We start from the raw sequence: 26,484 nt of genomic DNA on the forward strand, positions 1-26,484 counted from the left end.
CCAGAACAATTGATCTGATGGGATGTCATAGCTTATAGTTTCCCTCTTCTAAATATTCTTCACAGTTAAAACCATGAGGCATTTCCAGGATTGAATACAATTTATTCCTCATGACTGCAATGTCATGCTACACAACACAAAATAATAAGTCATTGCTATAAAGGCTAGCAACATTGTTTAGATGGCACCTTTACTGAGTGAATATTGTGTAAACTAAGTTAATAATTTTAGCAGAAGAAAAATTAATTCTGTGCAGTCTATTATGGAAGCAAAATGAAAAACACTTTGTCAATGCCCTTTATGGGCGACTATTTGCATACCTTGGGTTAGCAAGCAAAGAATTTCACTGTGACTTGTCACATGTGACAATAAAGTATTATTCAAAATATTCAATTATATTCAAAAATTCAAAATAATAATGATCATTTGGTCTTGTTGGAGAGTGTTTCTCAGTCACTATCACCAGTGGATCTTCATTCTGCCTTCTACGGCAAGCTGTGAGGTTTCGGTTCATTGGGTCCCTGCAAAAAAAAATGTTGAAGTCATCAGATTCATTGACACCGGGAATTGTGCTTTATTTCACAAGGCCAATAACAACAGAATTCTGCTTCCAATTAGCACAGTGATGCAGTTGATAGAGCTGCTGCCTCACAGCGTCCAAGAATTTGCTTGGATTTTGACTTTGATGCTATCTGTGTGGAGTTTACATGTTATCGCTGTAGCCATGTGGGTTTCCTCCGCGAGCTCCGGTTTCCTCCCACATCCCAAAGACTTGTGGGTTTACAGGTTAATTGGCCAGTGTGAATTTCCCCGAGTGAGTTGTGAGTTGGGATGAGAGAATGGGATAACATCGAACTAATGCGTACGGGTGATCAATGGCCTGATCGGCACAAAGTGCTGGAGTAACCCAGCGAGTCTGGCACGATCTCTGGAGAAAAAGGATGGGTGACATTTCAGGTAAGGACCCTTCTTCAAACTGAAAGTAGAGGGGAGGGAACTGGGGTTCTGGTAAGATGGTCTGCATGGTCATAGTGGGCCAAAGGGCCTGTTTCCATGCTGTATTTCTCTGATTCAATGACACTACAACATCTACATCAAGCACTTCAGTTCATTCTGCACACAAACATCTTGTCAAGACCTATTGATATCATCTTCGTAGAGCATTGGTTTGGCCTGTATTTGTGAAATACATTATCTAAACACTTTTCATTTGTTATATTTTATCAGCATGTTTGAAGGTATTAATGGACAGCATTTGGAAGCATTCAGCGATTCTGATGATCTCCGCAAAACATACCTTCCTTATACTTGTGAACAATGAGACTGCGATACTGCAGATCCCAAGCAGAGCGAAGTACAGCCAGCGTCCCACATTCCATATCATGTAACTGAGCAAAGGGGGAAAGATACAGAATCAGTGGGAGGAAACAGAGTTGTTCGTGTTGGATACATTCATATCCTGATTGCTGTGAAATCTCTGCATGGAGCAGGATACAGCAACAGAGCCCAGCGAGTTCAGCTGGGAAATTCCACCGTCTAGGGTCTCGACCGAAAACCTCACCTATCCATGTTCTTCAGAGATGCTGCCTGACTCGCTGAGGTATTCCAGCATTTTGAGTCTAGCGTTGATAAAGTTAGAAAAGAAAAGATGGGAGAAGTGACGAGTGGTATGTAAACACCAGCATGGGACCAGTTCAGTTGATCTTTTCCGTGCCTTAAATCCTATGTGATCAGATGCAAGTCTGATTAAAGAAAGTTGGAAGTCTCCAATGAGGTAGATGGGAGGTCAGGATCGCTCTCTAGCTGGTGAGGGGATGGTTCAGTTGCCTGATAACTGCTGGGAAGGAAATGTCCCTGACTCTGCAGGTGTGCGTTTACAAACCTCAACCCTACCGCTGCAGCACCATGCCACTCTCGACAACCTAGCCTTAGTCCAGTACTTTGTGTTGTACTCAAGGTTCCAGCAGCCAACCAGGTTAATTCCCGGGATGGCGGGTCTGTCATACGATGAAAGAATGGAGCGACTGGGCTTGTATTCACTGGAATTTAGAAGGATGAGAGGATATCTTATAGACACAAATAAAGTTATTAAGGGATTGGACACGCGAGATGTAGGAAACATGTTCCCGATGTTGGGGGTGTCCAGAACCAGGGGCCACAGTTTAAGAATAAGGGGTAGGCCATTTAGAACTGAGATGAGGAAAAACTTTTCACCCAGAGAGTTGTGAATCTGTGGAATTCTTTGCCTCAGAAGGCAGTGCAGGCCGATTCACTGGATACATTCAAAAGAGAGTTAGATAGAGTTCTTAGGGCTAGCGAAATCAAGGGATATGGGGGCAAGGCATGAACGGGTTACTAATTGTGGATGATCAGCCATGAATGGCGGCGATGGCTCGATGGGCTGCATGGCCTACTCCTGCACCTATTGTCTATCTATCTATGTATCTATGTATGTATCACCAGTTCCTTGTGTCTCCACCTCTCATATTGAAAAGCAAGGCCAATCAAAACATGAGCAAGTGAAAATTATACCTGTTAGAAATAATGGGCGCATGATCATTGTTTTCGGATGTTACTTTTGTAGTTGAAGTAAATGCTACTGTTGTTGTAGACGATCCTGGATTAGATTCAGGTTCTGTTGAGAAAAGGAAATAAAAGACAATTAAAGATAGACAAAATATGCTGGAGTAACTCAGCGGGACAGGCAGCATCTCTGGAGAGAAGGAATGGGTGAAGTTTCGGGTCTAAGGATGAGTCTCGGGCCGAAACGTCACCCATTCCTTCCCTCCAGAGACGCTGCCTGTCCCGCTGAGTTACTCCAACATTTCAAGTTCAAGTTCAAGTTCACATTTATTGTCACGTGCACCAATTTAGGTACAGTGATATTTGAGTTATCATACAGCCATACAAGTTTAAAAACATAACGCAATACACAATAGTTTTAACATAAACATCCACCACAGTGGAATCATCATTCCTCACTGTGATGGAAGGCAACAAAGTTCAGTCATCTTCCTCCTTTGTTTACCCGTGGTGGTCGGGGCCTTGAACCCTCAGCACTGCCTCTGCCGACGGCCCGATGTTCAAGCTCTCTTGTCGGGACGATGGAGACACCGGCGTCGGGGCGGAACGGAAACACTCCGCGGCATGAAGCTGCCAAGTCGACCTTTTCTTACCGGAGACCGCGGCTTCACGGTGTAAAAGTTCACAAGCCCCGCGGTCGGAGCACTTCCACGGAGATCCTCGACAAAGGATCGCAGCTCCGCGATGTTAAAGTCTGCGCCGCCCTTGCGGCTTGAAGCTCCAGGCCGGTCTCCAGGAAAGGCCGCATCCATCCAGTTGTTACGCCGCGGGGAGGGGACGGAGACGTGACACCGGGAAAGATCACACCTCTGTTGCGGTAAGTGACTGAAAACGGGTTCCCCCTATTCCCCCCCCCCCTTGACCCCCCACATTATAAAACACCGAGAAACATTGAAACATACATTTTAGACACACTAAAAATAACGAAAAAGTTGAAATAACACACAGGCTTTGGCGAGGCTGCAATCTCGGCGCCTCCCAGTAAGGCATCTATATTATCTATAGATTTTGTGTCTATCTTCGATTGAACCAGCATCTGCAGCTCTTTCCTCCACAATAAAAGACATTTATTCTGTTTGCCGTTTGATCATTATTCAAGATTCAGGGGCGTCATCTGCACACTCCCAGGAGGGGTAAGAACAGAATTCGGCCAAAGCGCAAAAATCCCGGCATTGATCCCTATGGTACATCATTAAGGGCGCAGCTGTAGAATTTCTGCCCTACAGCGCCAGGGACCCGTGTTCGATCATGACCACGGGTACTTGTCTGTCTGGAGTTTGTACATTCTCCCCGTGACCTGCGTGGGTTTTCTCTGAAAACTTCGGTTTCCCCCCACACTCCAAAGACGTACAGGTTTACAGGTTAATTGGCTTGGTATAAATGTAAAACTTACCATCAGATACTTGGAGCTGAACGTTAAACATTGGATCGTAGCCATATGTAGTAATTCCACAGCTGTACCGTCCTGTATCTCCAGAGTGAAGATCCCCCACAGTCACAGTAAATATTCTTCGTTCCGGGTCATCTGTGATTGACACTCTTCCCCTCCGTCCGTGTTGTCCATTTGTTTCCACTACAGCTGAACAGCAGCGAGTCCACCCATGACACCAGTATTTTGTGTGTGAGCGGTACTGTGATTCATAGTGACAATCGATTGTGATATTTTTTCCCACAACTCCTTTTACAAGTGTCTCTGCCCGCAGGGCACCTGAAACTGAGAGGAAAAATCTTCAGAAAATTTACAGGACAAATCTACTTAACACAGCGTTTGCTGGCCCACCCACTCTTACCCTAACCAACGATGGGCCGAATGGACCAACCCCTGTCTGGACATTCACTTACCCTTGAGCCAAACACAAAGTGCCGGTGTAACTCAGCAGATCTGGCAGCATCTGTGGAGGGAATGGACACTTGACGTGTCGGGATGGAACCCTTCAGACTGATTAAAGTAGGGCGGGGAAAGCTGGAAGAGAGGTGGAGATGTGATAAAGCCGGGCAAGTGACAGGTGGAAGGTAGACACAAAATGCTGGAGTAACTCAGCGGGACAGGCAGCACAACAAGTGTTTGGTGGATACAGATGAGGGGGGAATTTTGACTGGTTCACGAGTGGACAAAGACTGGAGGTGAAAAGCGGTCAAAAGGTTGTCAGATAAGGAGAGAAGAGAACCAACATGTAAAGTCAGAGGGAGGGGTATATTTGGCAGTGGACAGGGTGGAAAGGGAAGAAGAGGCATGGGTTAAATGGTGCACAGAAAAGTGAGAGAGGGTAGGGGGGTGTGCAATGTAAAATTGGAAAATTTAATGATCATAAGATATTTTTCTATTGATTGAATTGATTGAAAAATACAGCATGGAAAGACGCCCTTTGGCCCACCGAGTCCCCTTCACACTAAAGATAGACACAAGGTGCTGGAGTAACTCAGCGGGTCAGGCAGCATGTCTGGAGAAATAGAATGCGTGATGTTTCGGGATTGGGACCCTTCTTCAGACACCCTTCTAAGTTACTCCAGCACTTTGTTTCTATCTTTGGTACAAACCAGCACCTGCAGTTCTTTGGTCCTAACTGTTTACACTAGTTGGGCAGCACAGTAGCACAACAGAAGAGTGGCTGCCTTACAGCGCCAAGGACCCGGGTTTGATCCTGACTATGGATGCTGCCTGTACAGAATTTGTACGTTCTCCCTGTGACCGCATGGGTTTCCTCTGTGTGCTCTAGTTTCCTCCCACAATCCAAACATGAGTAGGTTTGTAAGTTAATTGGCTTCTGTAAATTACCCCAAGGGTGTAGGATAGAACTGGTGCACGGGTAATCGTTGGTCGGCTTGGACATAATGGGCCGAAGGGCCTGTTCCAGGCTGTATCTCTAAAACTAACTAATTGTCATATTGCATTTAATGAGCTGTGAGAATATCCCCCAAGGTCCTTCTGTTCCTCCACACTCCCTCAACATCCATTATTAATGTCTTTATTTAGACCTCTTTGTCAAATGTAATTCCTCTCACTTCTCTGGATTAAACTGTCTTTGCCACTTTTCTGCCCTTCTGATTTGTCCATCCATATATGCCTTGTGGTCAAAAGCCTTCTCCTCCCTGTCAACCATCCAGCTGACCTTTGCCTCATCTGCAGAGGACTTCACCACGCCCCCTACATTTATCTACATAGACGATTCTTGCTATTGAGGGAGTGCAGCGTAGGTTTACAAGGTTAAACCCCGGGATGGCGGGACTGTCATATGCTGAGAGAATGGAGCAGCTGTGCTTGTATACTCTGGAATTTAGGATGAGAGGGCATCTTATTGAAACATGTAAGATTATTAAGGGTTTGGACACGCTAGAGGCAGGAAACATGTTCCCGATGTTGGGGGAGTCCAGAACGAGGGGCCACAGTTTAAGAATAAGGGGTAAGCCATTTAGAACGGAGACAAGGAAACACAGAGAGTTGTGAGTATGTGGAATTCTCTGCCCATTCACTGGAAACTTTCAAGAGAGAGCTAGATAGGGCTCTTAAAGATAGCAGAGTCAGGGGATATGGGGAGAAGGCAGGAACGGGGTACTGATTGGGGATGATCAAGCATGATCACATTCAATAAACAATAGAAAATAGACAATAGGTGGGAGTAGGCCAATTGGCCCTTCGAGCCAGCACCGCCATTCAATGTGATCATGGCTGATCATCTCCGTTCGAAATGGCTTGCCCCTTATTCTTAAACTGTGGCTCCTGGTTCTGGACTCCCCCAACATCAGGAACATGTTTCCTGCCTCTAGCATGTCCAAGCCCTTAATAATCTTAAAATAATCTTACAATAATCTTACATGGCAGTCTTGGCTCAAAGGGGCGAATGGCCTACTCCTGTACCTATTGTCTATTGATGAGTACTGAGGCTTGTGGATCCCTACAACAACCTTATCCCCCAAATGCATGTATATCGTTGACCTGTTTTATGGAGGGTAAACCTTATTTGCCATCTTTCCCATCTATAAACTAGGGAATAGTCACCTACACTTCACGCTGCCTTGCAAGGCCACCAGCATAATCATGGAGCAGTTTCATCCCAGTCACTCCTTCTTTACCTGTCTACCATTAGGCACGAGGGACAGAAGTTTGAACCCAATGCTCTAGATTCAGAGATAGTTTTCTTCCCAACTGTTATCAGGCAACTGACCCATCCTCTCACTAGCTAGAGCGCAGTCCTGGCCTCCTATTTACCCCCTTGAATGATCAATAATTTGACCATTGGACTAAACTAAACTAAACTAGTAAAGCAATGATCCTAGATTACCGGAAATGATCTGGTGAATGAAGACAGTCAATGTTGGCCTTCACCTGCATCTGAGCATCAGTGATAACATTGAAAAAAAAAAATAACTTGGTAACAAGAAATTATTAATATTGCTTGCTGATGACATTGAGAAATACGCATAGTTGACGTCCAAGAACAAGAAGGAAATGGGTACATTGCAAGAGCAACCCACAGCCCAAGAGGAACTGAGACATCAAATAATTTAATATCTGAATTTTAAATAAGCGGAAGTGTTGTAAAATGGAGATAAGTGTTTTGGCATTATTGCTTGGCTGTTTTTAGTGAGTGCAAGCAAGCAATAAAACAATGTTTTATGAATAGAAAGGGTCCCTTTGCACTTTGACACTGTTACTTTAGTTTAGTTTAGTTTAAGATAGAGCATGGAAACTGGCCCTTCCGCCCAACGTGATCGTGCTGACCTAGTATCTTGTACACTAGGGACAATTTACATAGTCCTTATTCCCTATTTATAGAGGCCAATTAACCTACAAACCTGTGCGTCTTTGGGATGTGGGAGGAAACCAGAGGACTGGGTAAAATACCCATGCGGTCACAGGGAGAAAGTGCAAACTCCGTACAGACAGACCCCTTAGTTAGGATTGAACCCAGGTCTCTGGTACTGTAATGCACCGCTGTGCCACTGTCCCTCGTAATTGTCTCTGTTTTTCATTCACAATCGTTTGTGCTTTCAGATACATTGGCGGCCATGATTTATGTGTGGCACAGTGATAGAGACAGGAGGAGATTGGAAGACCACGCTCTAATATTGAGACAAGAGATTGCAGATGCTGGAATCTGGAACAACAAACAGCACACTGGAAGGACTCAGTGGGTCATGGAGGTTTGAAGGCAAAAAAGTGTAAGTCGTTCTTTCAGATCGAGACCCTGCATCAGGACTGAGAGGGGACAGAGATGTTTGGCAGCATATAGATGTACTAAAGAGTGGGAGGGTCGGGGCTGGTTGAGGAAGATGGAACTGGATGAAGAGGATGTGTTTCATAGAGAATACACAAGCAGAACATGAGATGTTGATTGATAGTTCAAAACTCAATGGTACAAACATAACATTTTCCAATTTTGGGTAATTCACACCCTCTGGTGTTCTCCTCCCACACAATCCCACCTGCCGATTCTGATTCAACCATTCCTGCCTCCCTTACTCAGTTCCAATACAGGGTCCTGACTGATTCCTGCGATGTCAGGACTGTCTTATGAAGAAAGACTGGATAGACTTGGTTTATACTCTCTAGAATTTAGGAGATTGAGAGGGGATCTTATAGAAACTTATAAAATTCTTAAGGGGTTGGACAGGCTAGATGCAGGAAGATTGCTCCCGATGTTGGGGAAGTCCAGGACAAGGGGTCACAGCTTAAGGATAAGGGGGAAATCCTTTAAAACCGAGATGAGAAGAACTTTTTTCACACAGAGAGTGGTGAATCTCTGGAACTCTCTGCCACAGAGGGTAGTTGAGGCCAGTTCATTGGCTATATTTAAGAAGGAGTTAGATGTGGCCCTTGTGGCTAAGGGGATCAGAGGGTATGGAGAGAAGGCAGGTACGGGATACTGTGTTGGATGATCAGCCATGATCATATTGAATGGCGGTGCAGGCTCGAAGGGCCGAATGGCCTACTCCTGCACCTAATTTCTATGTTTCTATGTCCTCTTCGCATTCACAGATGTTGGCTGACCCGCTGAGTTCTTCTTTCTTGATCCATGCCCCAATATTGTTCAGTTATCTTTACAACTGCAAGCATTTAACTATCTCCACTGCAGAAATGGTGCACAAGACCCAGATAAATTCTGATCACTAAAATGAAAATCAAAATAAAACTATGGAGGTTAAACCATCTAACACAAAAATAAAAAAATAATCAGGTGGTTAGGCTGCATCTCTGGGGGGGGGGGGGGGGGGGGGGGGGGGGGGGGGGGGGGGGAGATAGAGTTAGGTTTTAGGATCTCTGATGTGAAAGGATCTCTGATGTGAAACGGTAACTCTTTTTCTCGGCACACCTGCTAAGTATTTCCAGCATATGTCAAGGAAGGAACTGCAGATGCTGGTTTACACTGAAGATAGACACAAAATGCTGGAGTAACTCAGAGGAACAGGCAGCATCTCTGGATAGAAGGTATGGGTGACATTTCGGGTCGAGACTTTTCTTCAGCCTGGCCCGCTGAGTTACTCCAGCACTTTGTGACCATCTCATACTTCCCGTAGAGTCTGGTCTCATGACCGTCCAAATCAAGCTGTTACTTACCGGGCAGGGAATAAATGAGCAGCATTGGAATCCACATAGTTGTATCCAAGGAGACCATGTTAGCACTGATCTGCTGCTCAGCTCTAAGTCCTCAGACTGAACGGTCTGACAAATATGGCATGTATTAAGAATGAGGAAGAAGGCAACAGGGAACCTGATTGTGAAACCAGAATGAGACTGATGTTAAAATCTGAAACTTTAGAATTTGAAGTTGTCTCAGTTAAATTTAAGGTACACAGAAATGCTGGAGAAACTCAGCGGCTGCAGCAGCATCTATGGAGCGAAGGAAATAGGCAACGTTTCGGGGCCGAAACCCTTCTTCAGACTGATAGGGGGTGGCGGGGAGAAGGAAGGAAAAAGGAGGAGCAGGAGCCCGAGGGCTGGGGGATGGGAGGAGACAGCCCGAGGGCTGAAGAAGGGGAGGAGACAGCAAGGGCTAACAAAATTGGGAGAATTCAATGTTCATCCCCGCAGGATGCAGACTCCCCAAGCGAAATAAAAGTAATCCAATTTTCATTGACTGATGAATATAGTCCAGCCTTTTATTTTTTTATCTTTTACTTTTGGAGATACAGTGTGGAAACAGGCCCTTCGGCCCACTGAGTCCGCACCGACCAACAATTACCCCGTACACTAGCACCATTCTACACTCTAGAAACAGTTTACAATTTTTCTTACCAAAGTCAATCAACCTACAAACCTGTATGCCTTTGGGATGTAGGAGGAAACCGGAGCACCCGGAGGAAACCCATGCAGTCGCAGGGTGAATGTACAAACTCTACACAGACAGCACCCGTAGTCAGGATCGAATCTAGGTCTCAGGCGCTGTGAGGCAGCAGCTCTCCCGCTGCTCCACTGTCCCACCCCTAACAGCCAAGTCAAGCCAAATTTATTGTGATGTGCACAAGAACAGCGAAGCACAGGTACAAAGAAAATCTTACTTATAGCAGTATCACAGGCACATATCAAAATAAAAGCTAAATTCAAAATATATTCACTCTTGGTGCTGTTAATGTCGCAGCAATTATTTGCATGCTTACTGCAGGTGCAGCTGTATGGAATGCCAGTAAACCAGACTACATAAAGCTTGGATAGGCACAAAATGCTGGAGTAACTCAGCAGGACAGGCAGCAACTCTGGAGTGAAGGAATCTCCAGAGATGTTGCCTGTCCTGCTGAGTTACTCCAGCATTTTGTGTCTATCTTTGATTAAAACCAGCATCTGTAGTTCCTTCTTATACATAAAGCTTGGATTATATTTATCTCTGGGCTGAAGGCCTGCGCTAACTATCCTTCTCATATTCAACACAGTCTCCCATGTATTAGTCTTTCATCACACTGAGTTGACACAAGAGGTACCCTGAGTGAAAGACTCGTGGTTGTGTACGAGATTGCAAGTGTATGATCTTACTGAGTTCCCACGGGTATGACAAGTTTGCCGTTTACTTGTCATTTCTGCGATGTTCCAAGTTCGTCTCCCGAGTTACTCTTGAGCCATTCCTGATTGAAGGTTTGTTTTAATAAGCAACAGTGTTATGTTTTAATAAGCAACAGTGTTAAAGAAGACATCTCCATCCTGTGGCTTTGATTTAAAGATAGAATTCAGCGCGGCCGCATCTATTGATGTGACCTACAAAGGGGTAATGCGCACCAATCAGTGCCAGAGCAGTTACACTTATGATTTGTTTGAAACACACAGGTTTGATTTGGTTTAATTGAATTTACTGCCATGTCTACACATGGGGGGGGGGGGGGGCGTCTTTAATCTGTCTGGGGTGACATGGCTCTTGGGTTAGGCTGGGATCATTCTCTGCGGGATGATCTTAGTGCGGGAGACAAGTGTAGGAGAGGTGTACTGACTGTGTGGGCAGACACTTTGGAAGTGATTGCCCACCAGTCTCAAATGCCGCTGTGTCTCCCTGTCCCTGGGATAGCAGGGGGCGACCAAACAGCACAATACCCCCCTCCCCCTCCATGCCAACACGAAGGGCAACGATCCCAAGGCTTTAGCGTCAGGAACAGCGGGCAGGTGACAAAGAGTGGTGAATCTCTGGAATTCGGTGCCACAGAAGGTTGTTGAGGCCAGTTCATTGGCTATATTTAAGAGGGAGTTAGATGTGGCCCTTGGGGCTAAAGGGATCAGGGGGTATGGAGAGATGGCAGGCACAGGATACTGAGTTGTATGATCAGCCATGATCATATTGAATGGCGGTGCAGGCTCGAAGGGCCGAATGGCCTACTCCTGCACCTATTTTCTATGTTTCTATGTTTCTATGAAGGAACTGCAGATGCTCGTTCAAACCGAAGATTAACTCAAAAACCTCATTGGGTGAGGCAGCATCGTTGGAGTAACGGAATAGGTGATGTTTTGAGTCGAGACCTTTCTTCAGACAAAGTTAGGGGAAAGGGAAACAAGGGTAACAAGGGAAACAAGTCTCTTACCTAGAGTAGGGGAATCAAGACTCAGGGGACAAGGCTTCAGGTGAAAGCGAAAAGATTTAATAGGATCCTGAGGGGCATCATTTTTTTACACAGTGAGTTGTGGGTGTATGGAATGAGCTAACTGATGAGGTAGTTGAGGCAGGTGCTACAAAAACATTTTAAAGGCATTTGGACAGTTACATGAATTGGACTGGTTTAGTAGGAGATGGACCAAACGCTGGCAGGAGGAACTAGAGTAGATGGGGCATCTTAGTTGACGTGGACAAGTGGGGCCTAAGGGCTTGTTTCCGTGCTGTACATCTCTATAAATCTGCAGATTCGTTGTGCTACTGAAACAAAGCATTATATTTTCCCTCTGTCGGTACATATGACAATCAAGCACTCTTGACGCTTGCGTTTAACAATACAAAATCAACCAAATGTCCACGACATGGATTCAGTTCCAGTGCGTAAAAAAAGTTATGAGAAGAATATACCTTGCACTATATTTGTTTTGAGTACTGTTGATATCAAACTTGTAATTGGAGATAGTGTGGTTGTCATTGGTTCTGTTATAAAAATATATGTTATTGTTAATGTTTAATGTTTTAGGTGTCACTCCAAATGTCACTGTATGTCACATTGCACTTGTGGGCGGAGTACCAAGGCAAATTCCTTGTATGTGAATACTTGGTAAATATACCTATTCATTCATTCATTCATTCATCATTCATTCATCATTCATTCATCATTCCTTCATAAGTTGATTGAAGTTCTGTTGAGGCAAGGAAATAAGATTAAGTCTCAGCTGTTTTCACATGCAGTGAACAAAGAGAACAAGATTGTCAGATGGAACCCATTGCTTTGAGTAAAGTGCCAATTAGCTTGAGAGATACGGTGACTTTCCTTCAGTGGAATTGGACGTCTTATTTGAGTTCAGTTTAGTTTAGAGATACAACATGGAAACAGGACCTTTGGCCCACCTAGTTCACGCCAACCAGCGACCCCCCCCCCCCCCCCCCCCGCACACCAGCACTATCCTGCATAAACTAGGGCCAATTTACAGGTTAATTGGCCAGTGTGAATTTCCCCTAGTGTGTTGGGAGTTGGGATGAGAGAATGGGATAACATCGAACTAATGCGTACGGGTGATCAATGGCCTGATCGACACAAAGTGCTGGAGTAACCCAGCGAGTCAGGCACGATCTCTGGAGAAAAACGATGTGTGACATTTCAGGTCGGGACCCTTTTTCAAACTGAAAGTAGAGGAGAGGGAGCTGGGTTCAGATAAGATGGTCTGCGTTTGTTACAGTTGTTACATTCATATCCTGATTGCTGTGAAATCTCTGCATGGAGCAGGGTACAGCAACAGAGCCCAGGTAGTTCAGCTGGGAAATTCCACCGTCCAGGATCTCGACCCGAAACCTCACCTATCCATGTTCTTCAGAGATGCTGCCTAACTCGCTGAGTTACTCCAACATTTTGTGTCTACCGTTGATAAAGTTAGATAAAAAAATATGGGAGAAGTGACGAGTGGTATGTAAACACCAGCATGGGACCAGTTCAGTTGATCTTTTCTGTGCCTTAAATCCTATGTGATCAGATGTAATTCTGCATAATCCTGGAACCTCATCACATTGAGGGTATTGTGTGCATTTCTGGTCACCATGTTACAGGAAAGATTTTGTCAAGCTGGAAAGGGTGCAGAGAAGATTAACGAGGATGTTGCTGGGACTCGAGGGACTGATGTATAGGGAAAGGTTGAGCAAGCTGGGTCATTATTTCTTGGAGAGCAGGAGGACGAGGGGGGGATCTTATGGAGGTTGTTACGACTCCCGAATCCAAGTACTTCAGAGCCGCGTAACACAAGTCAAAAACCAGGTTCAAGTTCAAAAACAGTTTTAATTATTCATTGGAACACAAAACCCAAACCTGATTTAAACAACCCAGTCAGGGATATGGATAAACTGACAAACAATTTAACAATGCTCCAGCCAGCCACGGAATGGGCCGTCGAACCGGAGACTCCAAAACCTGCCCAAAGAGATACAACCCTGAAACCAAAATACACAAAAACTCTAAGGTCAGCCCTTATCCGTCCCAATTCAATATCTGTTAACAAGGAATGGTGAAAATACACAAAGTTCTATGCCATGTGGTCAGGCTTTCCTCGGCCCACACCAGCAGTCTGCTCATCAGTCAGGGTCGACGAAGAAGAGAGAGAATCCTGGGAAGCTCTGGTATTTATACTTCAGATGAGTCACCCGTCACCTGACGCAGCTTGGCCAATCGGGTACAGGAGCCTTTAACCCCTCGATTCCAGACTCACAGCCACGAGGCCTGTACTCAGGGAGAGAAACAGAGAAAGGTAAGTACATAGCATTCACCAGGAGGGGGAAGCGCCTAACACCCCCACCCAAAGATACTGAATAAGTTTCTGAAAATGAACTAAAAAACACCACCAAATTTCAGCAACTATTCAGTAGCACAGACATCACTGGCGCGACAATGCATCAGCCAATACATTATCCTTGCCACGGATATGCCAGTCAAATGAGACAACCGCAAGGGAAGCGTCTCCAAAGCGTCAGAGTTACTCAGCTTTCCCTGCGTTACTGCCACAGACAACCGTGCCTCCCCCACATCACCACCCGTGTCAGGGGGCAGCACCACTGCAGCCAAAACAGGCTTAGAAGGACATAGCTCCGACCCATCAACCTCCACAGGCTCCTGCTCATGGTACTGTTTCATCATGTTGACATGACAGAGCTGAGTCTTACGCCTCCGATCAGGGGTACCAATAACGTAATCCCTCTCACCAACCTTCTTAACCACCTGATAGGGACCGCTATACCGAGCCTGCAGACTGGAACCAGGAATAGGCAACAACACCAGGACCTTGTCACCTGGAGAAAAATTCCTACTAGAAGCCTTCCTGTCGAACCAGTCCTTCATCCTAGACTGAGCAGAGGCAAGATTACCCATTGCCAGTTCGCATGCCCTCCTCAGTCTAGAGCGAAAAGTACAGACGTGGTCTAAAATACTACGTTTTGTATCCTCCTGCAACAATTTCTCCTTCAGGACCCTCAACGGACCACGTACAGTATGCGCGAACACCAGGTCAGCAGGACTGAACCCTAAAGACTCCTGCACGACCTCACGCACCGCAAACATAACTAGATGAACCCCCTCATCCCAGTCTTTTTCAAACTCCAGGCAGTAAGTCCTCAACATAGATTTCAAAGTCTGGTGAAACCTCTCGAGAGCTCCCTGGCTCTCAGGATGATACGCACTGGAGTAACAATGCTTAATATCTAACAACTTCATTACCTGACCAAAAACCTTCGACATGAAGTTGGTACCTTGGTCACTCTGCACAACCTTGGGCAAACCGAACAACGAAAAAAACTTAGTGAGAGACTTAACAATTGCAGGGGCAGTAATTCTACGCAAAGGGACCACCTCCGGAAAGCGGGTAGTCGCACACATAATTGTTAATAAAAACTTGTTGCCCACCCTTGTCCGAGGTAGAGGGCCCACACAATCAACTAGAATCCGCTCAAACGGCTCACCGACCACAGGGATTGGATATAAAGGCGCAGGAACAATCGATTGGTTCGGCTTTCCTGCCACCTGGCAAATGTGACAACACCTGCAGTGCTGTTTCACGTCCTTTTTCAACCCTGGCCAAAAAAAATTCCGTAAGATGCGGTCATACGTCTTATTGACCCCCAAATGTCCACCCAGAGGACCATCATGAGCCAAACAGAGTATCTCGTCCCTATACCGACGAGGCATCACAATCTGATCAACCACGCTCCAATCATCATGCCCAGATATATCCAAGGGACACCACTTTCGCATCAGTAAGCCATCCCTTAGAAAATACCCCTTTGCTGTGGAATCCATATCCCCCTCAGGCACTGCGCAGTCGAACAGATCAGATAAACCTGGATCACTCTTTTGCTCCTCAACCAGCCGGTCACGTGACAGTGACACCGGCACATTTCCAGACACTATCCCATCTTGAGATGGAGAAACACCCTTCACCACACAGGATCTATCATCCTGATCCCCAAAAATGCTCTCACTCAGGTCCACAACATCCTCAAACTTCGCCTGGCTCTTAGCCATAGCCCTCGTGACAGCACAAGCTGCGAAGACCTTTGGATGCTGCATAGCCAATCTATCAGGACTCTGCACCATCGGAACAGCCGTCACCTCAGGAGTGACTAAAACTCTACCTCCTGCCAAGTCATTCCCCAAAATCACAGAAACTCCCCCAACGGGAAAACACGGCCGTAACCCAACAGTTACCCGGCCTGAAACCAACTCGGACTCGAGACGCACGGTATGCAAAGGCACTACCATGTCATCCATCCCGAATCCTACCACTGGGACACTTGACCCAACCGATGATTCCCCAGAAAACGGCAGTACACCATCCAATATAAAGGACTGAGTAGCACCAGTATCACGCAAGATGGATACTGGAACTCTCTCACCCCCATCCTCTAGAGAAACAAAACCATTCATGATGAACGCAGAATAATTCCTACACTATCAGACTCAGGCACCTCAGGTACGACAGGTGCCTTCTGTGCACCCACCAAAGCCACAGGCTTTGCATTTTTCTGCTATAGAACGGGACACGACTTTAACATGTGCCCTCTCCTTCTACAATAGTAGCACACAGGACCTTCATTAGTCCTCACATTTCCGTCAACCTTATCAGCTCGGACTTCTCCCTGTATCAACGTGCTGCCACTTGCAGGCACAGAAACAGCTTTGACACTGCCCCCGGCGACACCACCACGATCAACCGGCCGTGCACCAATACTATAGGATCGCCCAACAAAATCAGATTTATGAGTCAATACATACTCATCTGCCAACACCGCAGCCTTAGACACCTCATTCACCTTCTGCTCATTAAGGTAAGTAGTAACCCTCTCAGGGAGACAGTTCTTAAAGTCTTCCATAATCATCAAGGCCCGCAGTAGCTCAAAATCCTTCACTCCTTGAGAAGCGCACCACCTGTCAAAAAGTGCCTCCTTCTCCCTAGCAAACTCCACATAAGTCTGACTATCAAACTTCCTAAAGCGCCGGAACTTCTGCCGGTACGCCTCTGGAACTAATTCATAAGCCCTTAATACTGTAGACTTCACACACTCATAGTCCAGACTGCTTTCAACAGATAAAGACGAGTACACCTCCCGTGCTTTACCCACAAGGACACACTGCAATAGCAAGGTCCACACGTCCCTAGGCCACTTCAAGGACAAAGCCACCCGATCAAACACTGTGAAATACTTGTCCACATCCTCCTCACGAAACGGGGGAACCAGGCGGATGTTCTTGCTCATATCAAACTCCCGTTCCCTAGAAGAAACCCGGGAATTATCTATTTCTTTTTCCCGCAGCTGAAATTCAGCCCTTTTGGTTTCCTCCTCAAGCCGTTTCATTTCAAGAACATGCATGAGCTCTTTCTCTTTGAACGAAGAGGCAATTCTCTGTGACTCAAGCTCCATCTCCTTCAGTTTAATGACGGCCTCCATGTTCTGAACTGGCTGAACAGAAGGTGGGGGACTGTCTGCACCACCAGGCAAAACCCCACCCTCCACCAACGCAGCCCACAACTCCGATTTAATGGAGTGTTTCTTTGAATGCTTGTCAATAGTCACGGCATAGTTCTCAGCCAGCAAAATCAAATGCTCCTTCGTACATCTATCAAACAACTCCCGACTAGGAGCCTCAACAAATTCTTTCACCTTAAATTCCATTTCTAATGTAGCACCAAACCACCAGCTAAAACTTGGGCACTAATGCTACCACAAACAGGGAAGAAAAAATTCCCTCACAACACACAGACTTCCTCAGTCCAGAAGCCTACCAAAAAACCCCCCTAAAAACGTCTAGGGTCCTCAAAACTTAGGACGAGCCCCCATTTTGTTACGACTCCCGAATCCAAGTACTTCAGAGCCGCGTAACACAAGTCAAAAACCAGGTTCAAGTTCAAAAACAGTTTTAATTATTCATTGGAATACAAAACCCAAACCTGATTTAAACAACCCAGTCAGGGATATGGATAAACTGACAAACAATTTAACAATGCTCCAGCCAGCCTCGCAATGGGCTGTCGAACCGGAGACTCCAAAACCTGCCCAAAGAGATACAACCCTGAAACCAAAATACACAAAAACTCTAAGGTCAGCCCTTATCCGTCCCAATTCAATATCTGTTAACAAGGAATGGTGAAAATACACAAAGTTCTATGCCATGTGGTTAGGCTTTCCTCGGCCCACACCAGCAGTCTGCTCATCAGTCAGGGTCGACGAAGAAGACAGAGAATCCTGGGAAGCTCTGGTATTTATACTTCAGATGAGTCACCCGTCACCTGACGCAGCTTGGCCAATCGGGTACAGGAGCCTTTAACCCCTCGATTCCAGACTCACAGCCACGAGGCCTGTACTCAGGGAGAGAAACAGAGAAAGGTAAGTACATAGCATTCACCAGGAGGGGGAAGCGCCTAACAGAGGTGTACAAAATCAAGAGATGAATCAACAATTAGTCTCTCATCTTTTTATCGTTACATTGGCACATTTGATAGAGCTGCTCTCTTAAGGCGCCAGAGACCTGGGTTCGTTCCTGACCTCAGGATGCTATCTGCGTGGATTTGTACATTCTCCCTATGACCGTGTGGTTCTCCTGCAGGTGCTCTGGTTTGCTCCCACATCCTAAAGGCATGCGGGTTTGGAGGTTAATTGACATCTGTAAAATCGCCCTTCATTTGTAGGGAGTGAACAATAAAGTGGTACAACATCGAACTAGTGTTAACGGGGGGGATCGAAGATAGACACAAAAAGCTGGAGTAACTCAGCGGATCAGACAGCACCTTTGGAGTGAAGGACTAGATTACGTTTTTCGTGTTGAGTCACTGCTTCAGTGATCTAAGGATGTCATGGACTCGGAGGGTGGAAGGACCTGTTTCCGTGCTGTTTCTTTAAAACTAAAAACCAAAAAAAATAGCTAGAGTCCATTTGGCCAATTGAGTGTGTGCTGGATCTTAGATCATTCCTTTCAATTCTACGGCGCACTCCGATCTCAACATTTGAATCGATTGAATTCAATACTCTGATGCACTTAACTAACAAATAAAAGAGGAAATTCTCTTCCAATTAATTCTCATAAGGAAGCAGAGCCAATCACAACAGCAGTAATAACATAATTGTACCATTCAGTGCAGGTGGATCGGGTGGTGTCATTTTGACTCTCATTGGATATTTTTACTGTACTTGCAAACGGTGTAGTCATCATTCGTTCAGTCACTTTACGTTCTGTTGAGTCAAGGAAATACAATTCAGCATCACCTGCTTTTCACTTGCAATCTTAAGTTCATAAGGCATAGGAGCAGAATTAGGTCATTCGGCCCATCAAGTCTACTCCATCATTCAATCATGGCTGATCTATCTCTCATTCCTAACCCTATTCTCCTGCCTTCTCCCCATAACCCCTGATACCCGTACTATCTCCGCCTTAAAATATCCATTGACTTGGCCTCCACAATATTCTGTGGCAATAAATTCCACAGATTCACTACCCTCTTGCTTAAGAATTCCTTCCTAAAGAAACGCTCTTTAATTCTGAGGCTATGACCTCTGGCCCTAGATTATCCCACTAGTGGAAACATCTTCTCCACATCCACTCTATCCAGGCCTTTCATTATTCAGTAAGTTTCAAAAAGGGCCTCCCTCATCCTTCCAAACTCCAGCGAGTACAGGCCCAGTGCTGTCAAACACTCATCATATGTTAACCCACTCATTCCTGGGATCATTCTTGTAAACCTCCTCTGGACCCTCTCCAGAACCAGCACATCCTTCCCCAGATATGGGACTCACCAAAAAGTCTGCTCCACCATTCAATCACGGCTGATCTCCCATGTGCAGGGGGATGATGTGCTGGCCGTTGCAGTGCGCATGTGCGAGGCGGCCGGCCGTGCCGGCGGACGAGGAGCGAGCGCAGAGCGGAGCCCGGCGGCCCAGACACGGATGGCGGGCGGAGACGGAGAGTAACAGCGAGAGAGATAAAGAGGGGAGCCCGCTCAGAGTTAAACGGCAGGTGTCCCGGGTGCTTGCCATGCCGGGCAAAATGACACAACTTTTAGGTTGCCCGGCAGGACGTTAGATGGCCATTGGCACCTGGGCAACCGTAAATTTCGAGCCCTGCTTGGCCGAGGACCCTAGATTTCGAGGCCCTGGGCAGGGTAACGTTTCGTGCTTACCATTGTTACCGAAATGCACCACATAACTGCAATTCTCTCCGGTGTTGGACACTGCCACAGTGACCATTTCACTGGACTTTGTCCCGTTATCATTTGAGGCTTTGCAGTAATATTGATGGCTTTGTTGTTTGAAGGATCGACAACGTAGATCCAGGTTGTTGTTATTTGAGATCTTTAAGGTATTTTCATACCAGGTGTAGCTAATGGGAAGAGATCCCCGCTCAGACTTACAGGACACTGTCACTGAGCCTCTGACATCGGGGACATTGGCTGGTGACAGAAATCCAAGCACAGGAACAGACACAGGTTCTGTAGGAAAGGAGCAAATAATGGATACAAAGTCAACATCTGAATATAAACGACTCTCCCATTCTGGCACCCTTGTACCTCGACTTTTGAAGAGGTACACGCGAACCTCGTCCCCTGCCTTCGGCGCTCGCAATATGACCTCGACCTTGACATCGGCCAGCCCAAACGTAGGCTTGGAGACCGGTTCGCTGAACACTTGCCACGAGCGAGCCTGGGGATGCTGGTTGCTAATTATTTACGTCACCTTCCCATTCCGCCCTTTCTGTCCTGTTTAGGTCCATCCATTGCCAAAACTATTTTGAAAGAGAAACAGCAACTAATATTCCCCTTGACAATCGGCCAACGCAATGGTATGAACATTTGAATTCGCGGATTTCAAATAATACTTCACTACCGCCCCTCCCCCTCCCAAGAAACTTCCACCCCATCCCAGTCACCCTTCCACCATCCCCGCTTCTGTACATTCATAAACTCGTGACATCTCCCACCGAGTCCCCCGTTTCCTTTTTATACCGCCCCGTTCCCCTCCACGCGGTCACTTCCAACCCTCCCTCAATCCGGCTTCACATTTCACTGTTCCTCTTCTCTCCTTATCTGGTCTCCTCCTCACTTATATCACTCCACCCGTCCGTAGATCAACCCCCTCATCTGTATATGTCTATCTATCTATCCCTCGCCAGGCTTGGCCAATGCCGTTCCCATCTCTCAATTCCAGCTTTCTCCTCCCTCATTCCGTCTGTCTGAAGGAGGGTCACGACTCGAGTTGGTTTTGTCCATTCCCTCCACAGATGCTATCTGACCCGCTAAGTTCTTCCAGCACTTGTGGTTTTGTTCACGTGTCGTACACCTGTCCAATGTTCGGTGGCTCTAGAGAGAGGCTATAGTTGTGCTTGGATTAAGTGTTCTGCAACAGGTAGCGAACCCAATGGTGCTGATATCGGGGTGGAAACAGCGAGAGATATTGTCAGTCTAAGAAGCCCAGAAACTCGGGGAAGGTGGAGGTCGCCCGGAATTTCCTGAAAGGTCTGATTAGGAATGCTTTACTCAAATTTCCACCGAGATTGGGCCGCGTGGAGAGGCTGGCTGGCTGCCGGGCGGTGGGTGGTCAGTGGTGAGTGGCTGCTGGGGGTGGGGGCGCATGACGGGACAGAGGGAGATAGAGAGAGCGCTGAGTGGGGAGAGGGTGTATGGTCCCTGAGGTGGGGGCGGGGGGCGGGCTGGCCTGCCCCGGGAGGATTGAATTCAGTCTGTTGAACTCACGGGACTGATTCCCTGTTTATGATTCTCCAGGTATTCAGACCAGACCACTTGTTTCTCACTGATCTGTCGGATTATTAGTTTGAGTGGGAATGCAAACCTCTGCCAGGGTGACATTTCATACAGTTCAGAGGCAGGGAAATGTGCTGAGCATCCCACTTGAAGTGGGTGGCCGCTCAGTGGGACAGATCCCGCACTGGGTGAGAGCAACATGAATGGGGTTTCCCGACCCCCCGCCCGCTCCCCGCGGGTCTCTGCACTGCTGCGAAACCTCGGGATATCGGTGCTGCCCTGACCCTTCCCGGAGAAAACATGGATCAGGCATTTCAGTGGAGACGTCAAGTCAATCGCTGCGAAACGTACCGTCAGATACCGTCAGATGAACGTTAAACAATGGATCGTAGCCAGATGTAGTAATTCCACAGCTGTACCATCCTGTATCTCCAGAGCGAAGATCCTCCACAGTCACAGTAAATATTCCTCGTGCCGGGTTATCTGTGATTGACCCTCTTCCACTCCGTCCGTGTTGCCCATTTGTTTCCAATAAAACTCTACACTGGCCAGTCCACCCTTGACACCAGTATTTTGCGTGTGGGCGGTACTTTGCTTCATAGTGACAATCGATTGTGACCGCTCTTCCCACAACTCCCTCTACACGTTGCTTCCCCCACAGCGCACCTGAAACTGAGAGGACAAATCTTCTGAAAATGAACAGGAAAAATTAGCTGAATATTCGGAATGATGAGGGGTGTGTTGGACAACATTCACCTCCACACCAACACTGGACCAGATCATCCATCATTGCATGGACTTGCCCTCGTTTCAATTGGAAACGTCTCTGCCACCTCCAACCTAGTGGTATGGAACAGCATCTCATATTTCCCGTCGGTAGATTACACACCAATGGTATGAATATTGATATCTCTAACTTCAAGTAAACCTTACATCCCCTCTCTGTCCATCCCTCCCCCACCCAAGTTGTACCAGCTTCTTGTTGAATCTCATTGCCTGTAACTAGTTCTCACTTACCGCACAGCAATGGCCTGTTTCCTTTATCATTGTTACTTTTTTACATATCTTTCATTCATTTGTTCTATATCTCTCTACACAACCGTCTATACATCTTCCCTTTCCCCTGACTCTCAGTCTGTAGAAGGGTCTAGATCTCGAAACAGCACCTATTCCTTAGTTCCATAGATGTGGTTTGACCAGCTGAGTTACTTCAGTATATTGTGTCTATCTTCCAAACCAACATTGTCTCTTCTGTCCCCTCAGCATTGCCGGCGTTTCTGTTGCTCGTCACGCTGCTGGGAGCGGCATCTCCCGGTCTTAGTGTTTGCTGGTGGCTTCCCAGAAGATCTAGCAGTTGTGAATGGAAGGAGACCGCAGAGTACAATATTCAGCAAATTCATCACTTCAGCTACCAACTAAATGGCTCGCTTTGATGACCGAGTGAGAAAATACGTCCAGGAAAATATATGGGATTCTGGATAGTGATGCCCTCTCACTCACAATCAGTTTCACAACAGCATCAGGGTTAAGGTTGGGCCTTGCTGAATTAGACAAAAGCACAACAGAGGCAAAACAAAATGAGAAGTAAATGATTACTTATTGCGAGAGCGCTGTTGACCAACATTCTACCCACGAGGATTAGTGAACTAAAAAAATAAACGGCTAAATTTTAAACAAAACGGACCTCTTGTCAATTTGAGAATTTGAAGCGTAACTAGACCAAGTGCAGACCCGTTGGGTCTGTACCCCCAACTTGCGGTGGCGAAGGGAGGGGGGTGGCATGCGGCATCACACACATTAACCACCCCCACACACACACACTACCTACCCCCTCGCACACACGCTAACTAACCCCCTTGTCAATATATTAATATTATTCATTTGCTCCTTTTACCCCATAACCGCCCTATCTACTGACGCATAGCCCCCAACTCGGAGGCGCGTCTAGAGAGGGAGGGGGGGGGGGGTAGAGTGAGGGCAGAGAGAGAAGGGGGGAAGAGGGAGGGAGGGGGAGCGGCAGGGAAGGAGGAGGGTACAGGGAGGGGGGAAGGGAGAAGAGGGGGGGGGGGGGGGTGGAGGGCGGGGTGAGGGGTGGAGATGGGGGGGGGGGGGGAGAGAGAGAGAGAGGTGGGGGAGAGAAGGAGAGAGAGAGGTGGGGAAGAGAGAGAGAGAGAGGGGTGGGGAGAGAGAGGTGGGAGAGAGGGAAAGGGGGGGGAGAGAGAGGAGAGTTGGGGGGAGAGAGGTGGGTGAGAGAGAGGGAGGGGTGGGGGGGTAGACAGAGAGAGGTGGGGGGGAGAGAGAGGTGGGGGGAGAGAGGTGGGGGTGAGAGAGAGGGAGGGGTGGGGGGGGGAGAGAGAGAGAGGTGGGGGGGAGAGAGAGAGGGAGGGGTGGGAGGGGGAGAGAGAGGTGGGGGGGAGAGAGAGGTGGAGGAGAGAGAGAGAAAGGTGGAGGAGAAAGAGAGGGAGAGAGAGAGAGGTGGGGGAGAGAGAGGAGGGGGGGGGGGAGAGAGAGGGTGGGGGTCGCAAGGTTTTTATCAAAGGACTTGCGAGCGGCGCTACTGGCAGCGCGTTGGGTTTGCAGCGGGAGGGAGGGCCGCGACTTGACTGGCTGCGCCGAGTTTCCAAAAAGGAGTAATGGCCGCCGGGGCCGCCTTCTCATCGTGTGCCCTGCGTGACGATAACGGCCGCCATGGACGCCATGTTCTACCATCGGGCAGGGGGATACGGAAAGGTTTCAGAAGCAAGCCGGTGGCCTCCGGTGACCTCCCGATCTGCAGAACGCTTGTTCTTTCTGCGCATCTCTACGGGGGGGTTGGAGAGGGTGGACGTGGGAGTCCAGCTGCTGGAGGCGTGGCACGAGTGTACCTGCGGGGCCAGGAGGCAGGTGGGCCTCGATTGGTTTGCTTGTGGGCATTGTGACGTCAGCAGCACAAGCGGAGATTTTTTTCCCCTTTAAAGTGAGTTTTGTGAACAATTTTATTCAAAACCTGGGGAAGTAATTGACTAAGGAGTGGATTTCTGAACTCCTACGATAAATCCCTACGGAAATTGTAAAAAATCTCCGCTTTTTTGTGTCAGGTTTTTAAGGAGATACGTTTCAAAAGCAAAATGCCGTACACACACACACACACACACACACACACACACACACAGTTTTAAAAGTAGATAGATAGATAGATAGATAGATAGATAGATAGATAGATAGATAGATAGATAGATAGATAGATAGATAGATAGATATTCATATATAAATATACACCGTTCTGTTTTCTCGTTTATAAAATTGTTTACAGAGTACTATGTTTACATATTCTGTTGTGCTGCTGCTAGTAAGGATTTCATTGTTCTAACTGGGACGTGAGTGAACAAAACACTCTTGACTCTTGACTTACTCCGGTAATGTGTGGGTTAGAACTAGTCTACATGTGATCGGTGGTCGGCGTGGACTCGGTGGGCCGAAGAAGCTGTTTCCACGCTGTATCTTTAAATTAAACTAAAAACACTAAAACCAGAGGGAGGGTAAAGAAGGGTCTCTTCCCGAAACGTCACCCAATTTCTTCTATCCAGAGTTGCTGGCTGCTCCATGGAGTTCCCCCGCACCATTAAAGCATGGAATAGGCTTCACCCTACCATAGTTACCCAAACAGACGCAACTAAATTTAAGGTACCTCTTTTTTCCCCAAGAACCCTTTTTTGTTTACGTCCAAGTCAAGAGTCAAGAGATGTTTAAGAAGGAACTGCAGATGCTGGAAAATCCCAGGCACACAAAAATGCTGGAGAAACTCAGCGGGTGCAGCAGCATCTATGGAGCGAAGGAAATAGGCAACGTTTCCGGCCGAAACCCTTCTTCAGACTGGTGGGGGGTTAGGGTTAGGAGGAGGAGAAGCCCGAGGGCTGAGGGAGAGCTGGGAAGGGGAGGAGACAGCAAGGGCTACCAGAATTGTGAGAATTCAATGTTCATGCCACCAGGATGCAGAATCCCCAAGCGGAATAAGAGGTGCTGTTCCTCCAATTTCTGGTGGTGCTCACTCTGGCCATGGAGGAGGCCCAGGACAAAGAGGTCGGATACGGAATGGGAGGGGGAGTTGAAGTGCTGAGCCACCAGGTTGGTTAATGCAGACCGAACGGAGGTGTTCGGCGAAACGATCGCCAAGCCTACGCTTGGTCTCACCGATGTAGATCAGCTGACATCTAGAGCAGCGGATGCAATAGATGCAGGTGAACCTCTGTCGCACCTGGAACGACTGCGTGGCTCCTTGAATGGAGTCGAGGGGGGAGGTAAAGCGACAAGTGTAGCATCTCTTGCGGTTGCAAGGGAAAGTGCCCGGGGAGGGGGTGGTGCAGGAGGGAAGGGAAGAATTAACAAGGGAGTTACGGAGGGAGCGGGCTCAGCACTTCAACTCCCCCTCCCATTCCGTATCCGACTTCTCTGTCCTGGGCCTCCTCCATTGCATGAACATTGAATTCTCACAATTCCGTTAGCCCTTGCTGTCTCCTCCCCTTCCCAGCTCTCCCTCAGCCCTCGGGCTCCTCCTCCTCCTTTTTCCTTTCTTCTCCCTGCCCCCACCCCCCATCAGTCTGAAGAAGGGTTTCGGCCCGAAACGTTGCCTATTTCCTTCGCTCCATAGATGCTGCTGCACCTGCTGAGTTTCTCCAGCATTTTTGTGTACTAGAGTCAAGAGAGTTTTATTGTCATGTGTCCCAGATAGGGCAATGACATTCTTGCTTGCTGCAGCACAACAGAATATGTAAACATAATACAGAACAGGAGATAAAAGTTCAGTGTCAAGATATACCATAGACCATATATATACACACAATAAATAAACAGATAAAATACAATAGGCTGTTATTGTTCAGCCCTCCACCACCTCCAGTTTAAATTCCATTTAGAATATTTATGGAGGACCAGGAAACCAGAAGCAAGAGTTACTCCAGGGAGTTACTCCAGATCCAGGGTCAGGGAGTGATTCTGCGTTGGTTTTCAGCGGTCGCGGCGACCGGACAGCAATGGCGGCCAGATCTCCCACAATTCAAAGCGAGGGAGAAAGTGCCCAGCGCCGACCA

General features: G+C 47.2%; 1 protein-coding gene across 1 annotated transcript in view; it reads right to left on the minus strand.

Annotated features, from left to right (window-relative positions):
- LOC116987002 (polymeric immunoglobulin receptor-like) overlaps positions 1-26,484 on the minus strand; it is a 68,253-nt gene that overhangs the window by 24,222 nt on the left and 17,547 nt on the right. The window contains exons 3-6 of the mRNA XM_033042884.1: positions 21,770-22,090; positions 19,841-20,149; positions 3,977-4,297; positions 464-471 (exon numbers count right to left, since the gene is read on the minus strand). Of these exons, the coding sequence (XP_032898775.1) occupies positions 464-471; positions 3,977-4,297; positions 19,841-20,149; positions 21,770-22,090 (959 nt within the window). The remainder of the gene's footprint in view (positions 1-463; positions 472-3,976; positions 4,298-19,840; positions 20,150-21,769; positions 22,091-26,484) is intronic.

Source organism: Amblyraja radiata, chromosome 24 (genome assembly GCF_010909765.2).
Source record: "Amblyraja radiata isolate CabotCenter1 chromosome 24, sAmbRad1.1.pri, whole genome shotgun sequence".
Classification (NCBI taxonomy): Eukaryota; Metazoa; Chordata; class Chondrichthyes; order Rajiformes; family Rajidae; genus Amblyraja; species Amblyraja radiata.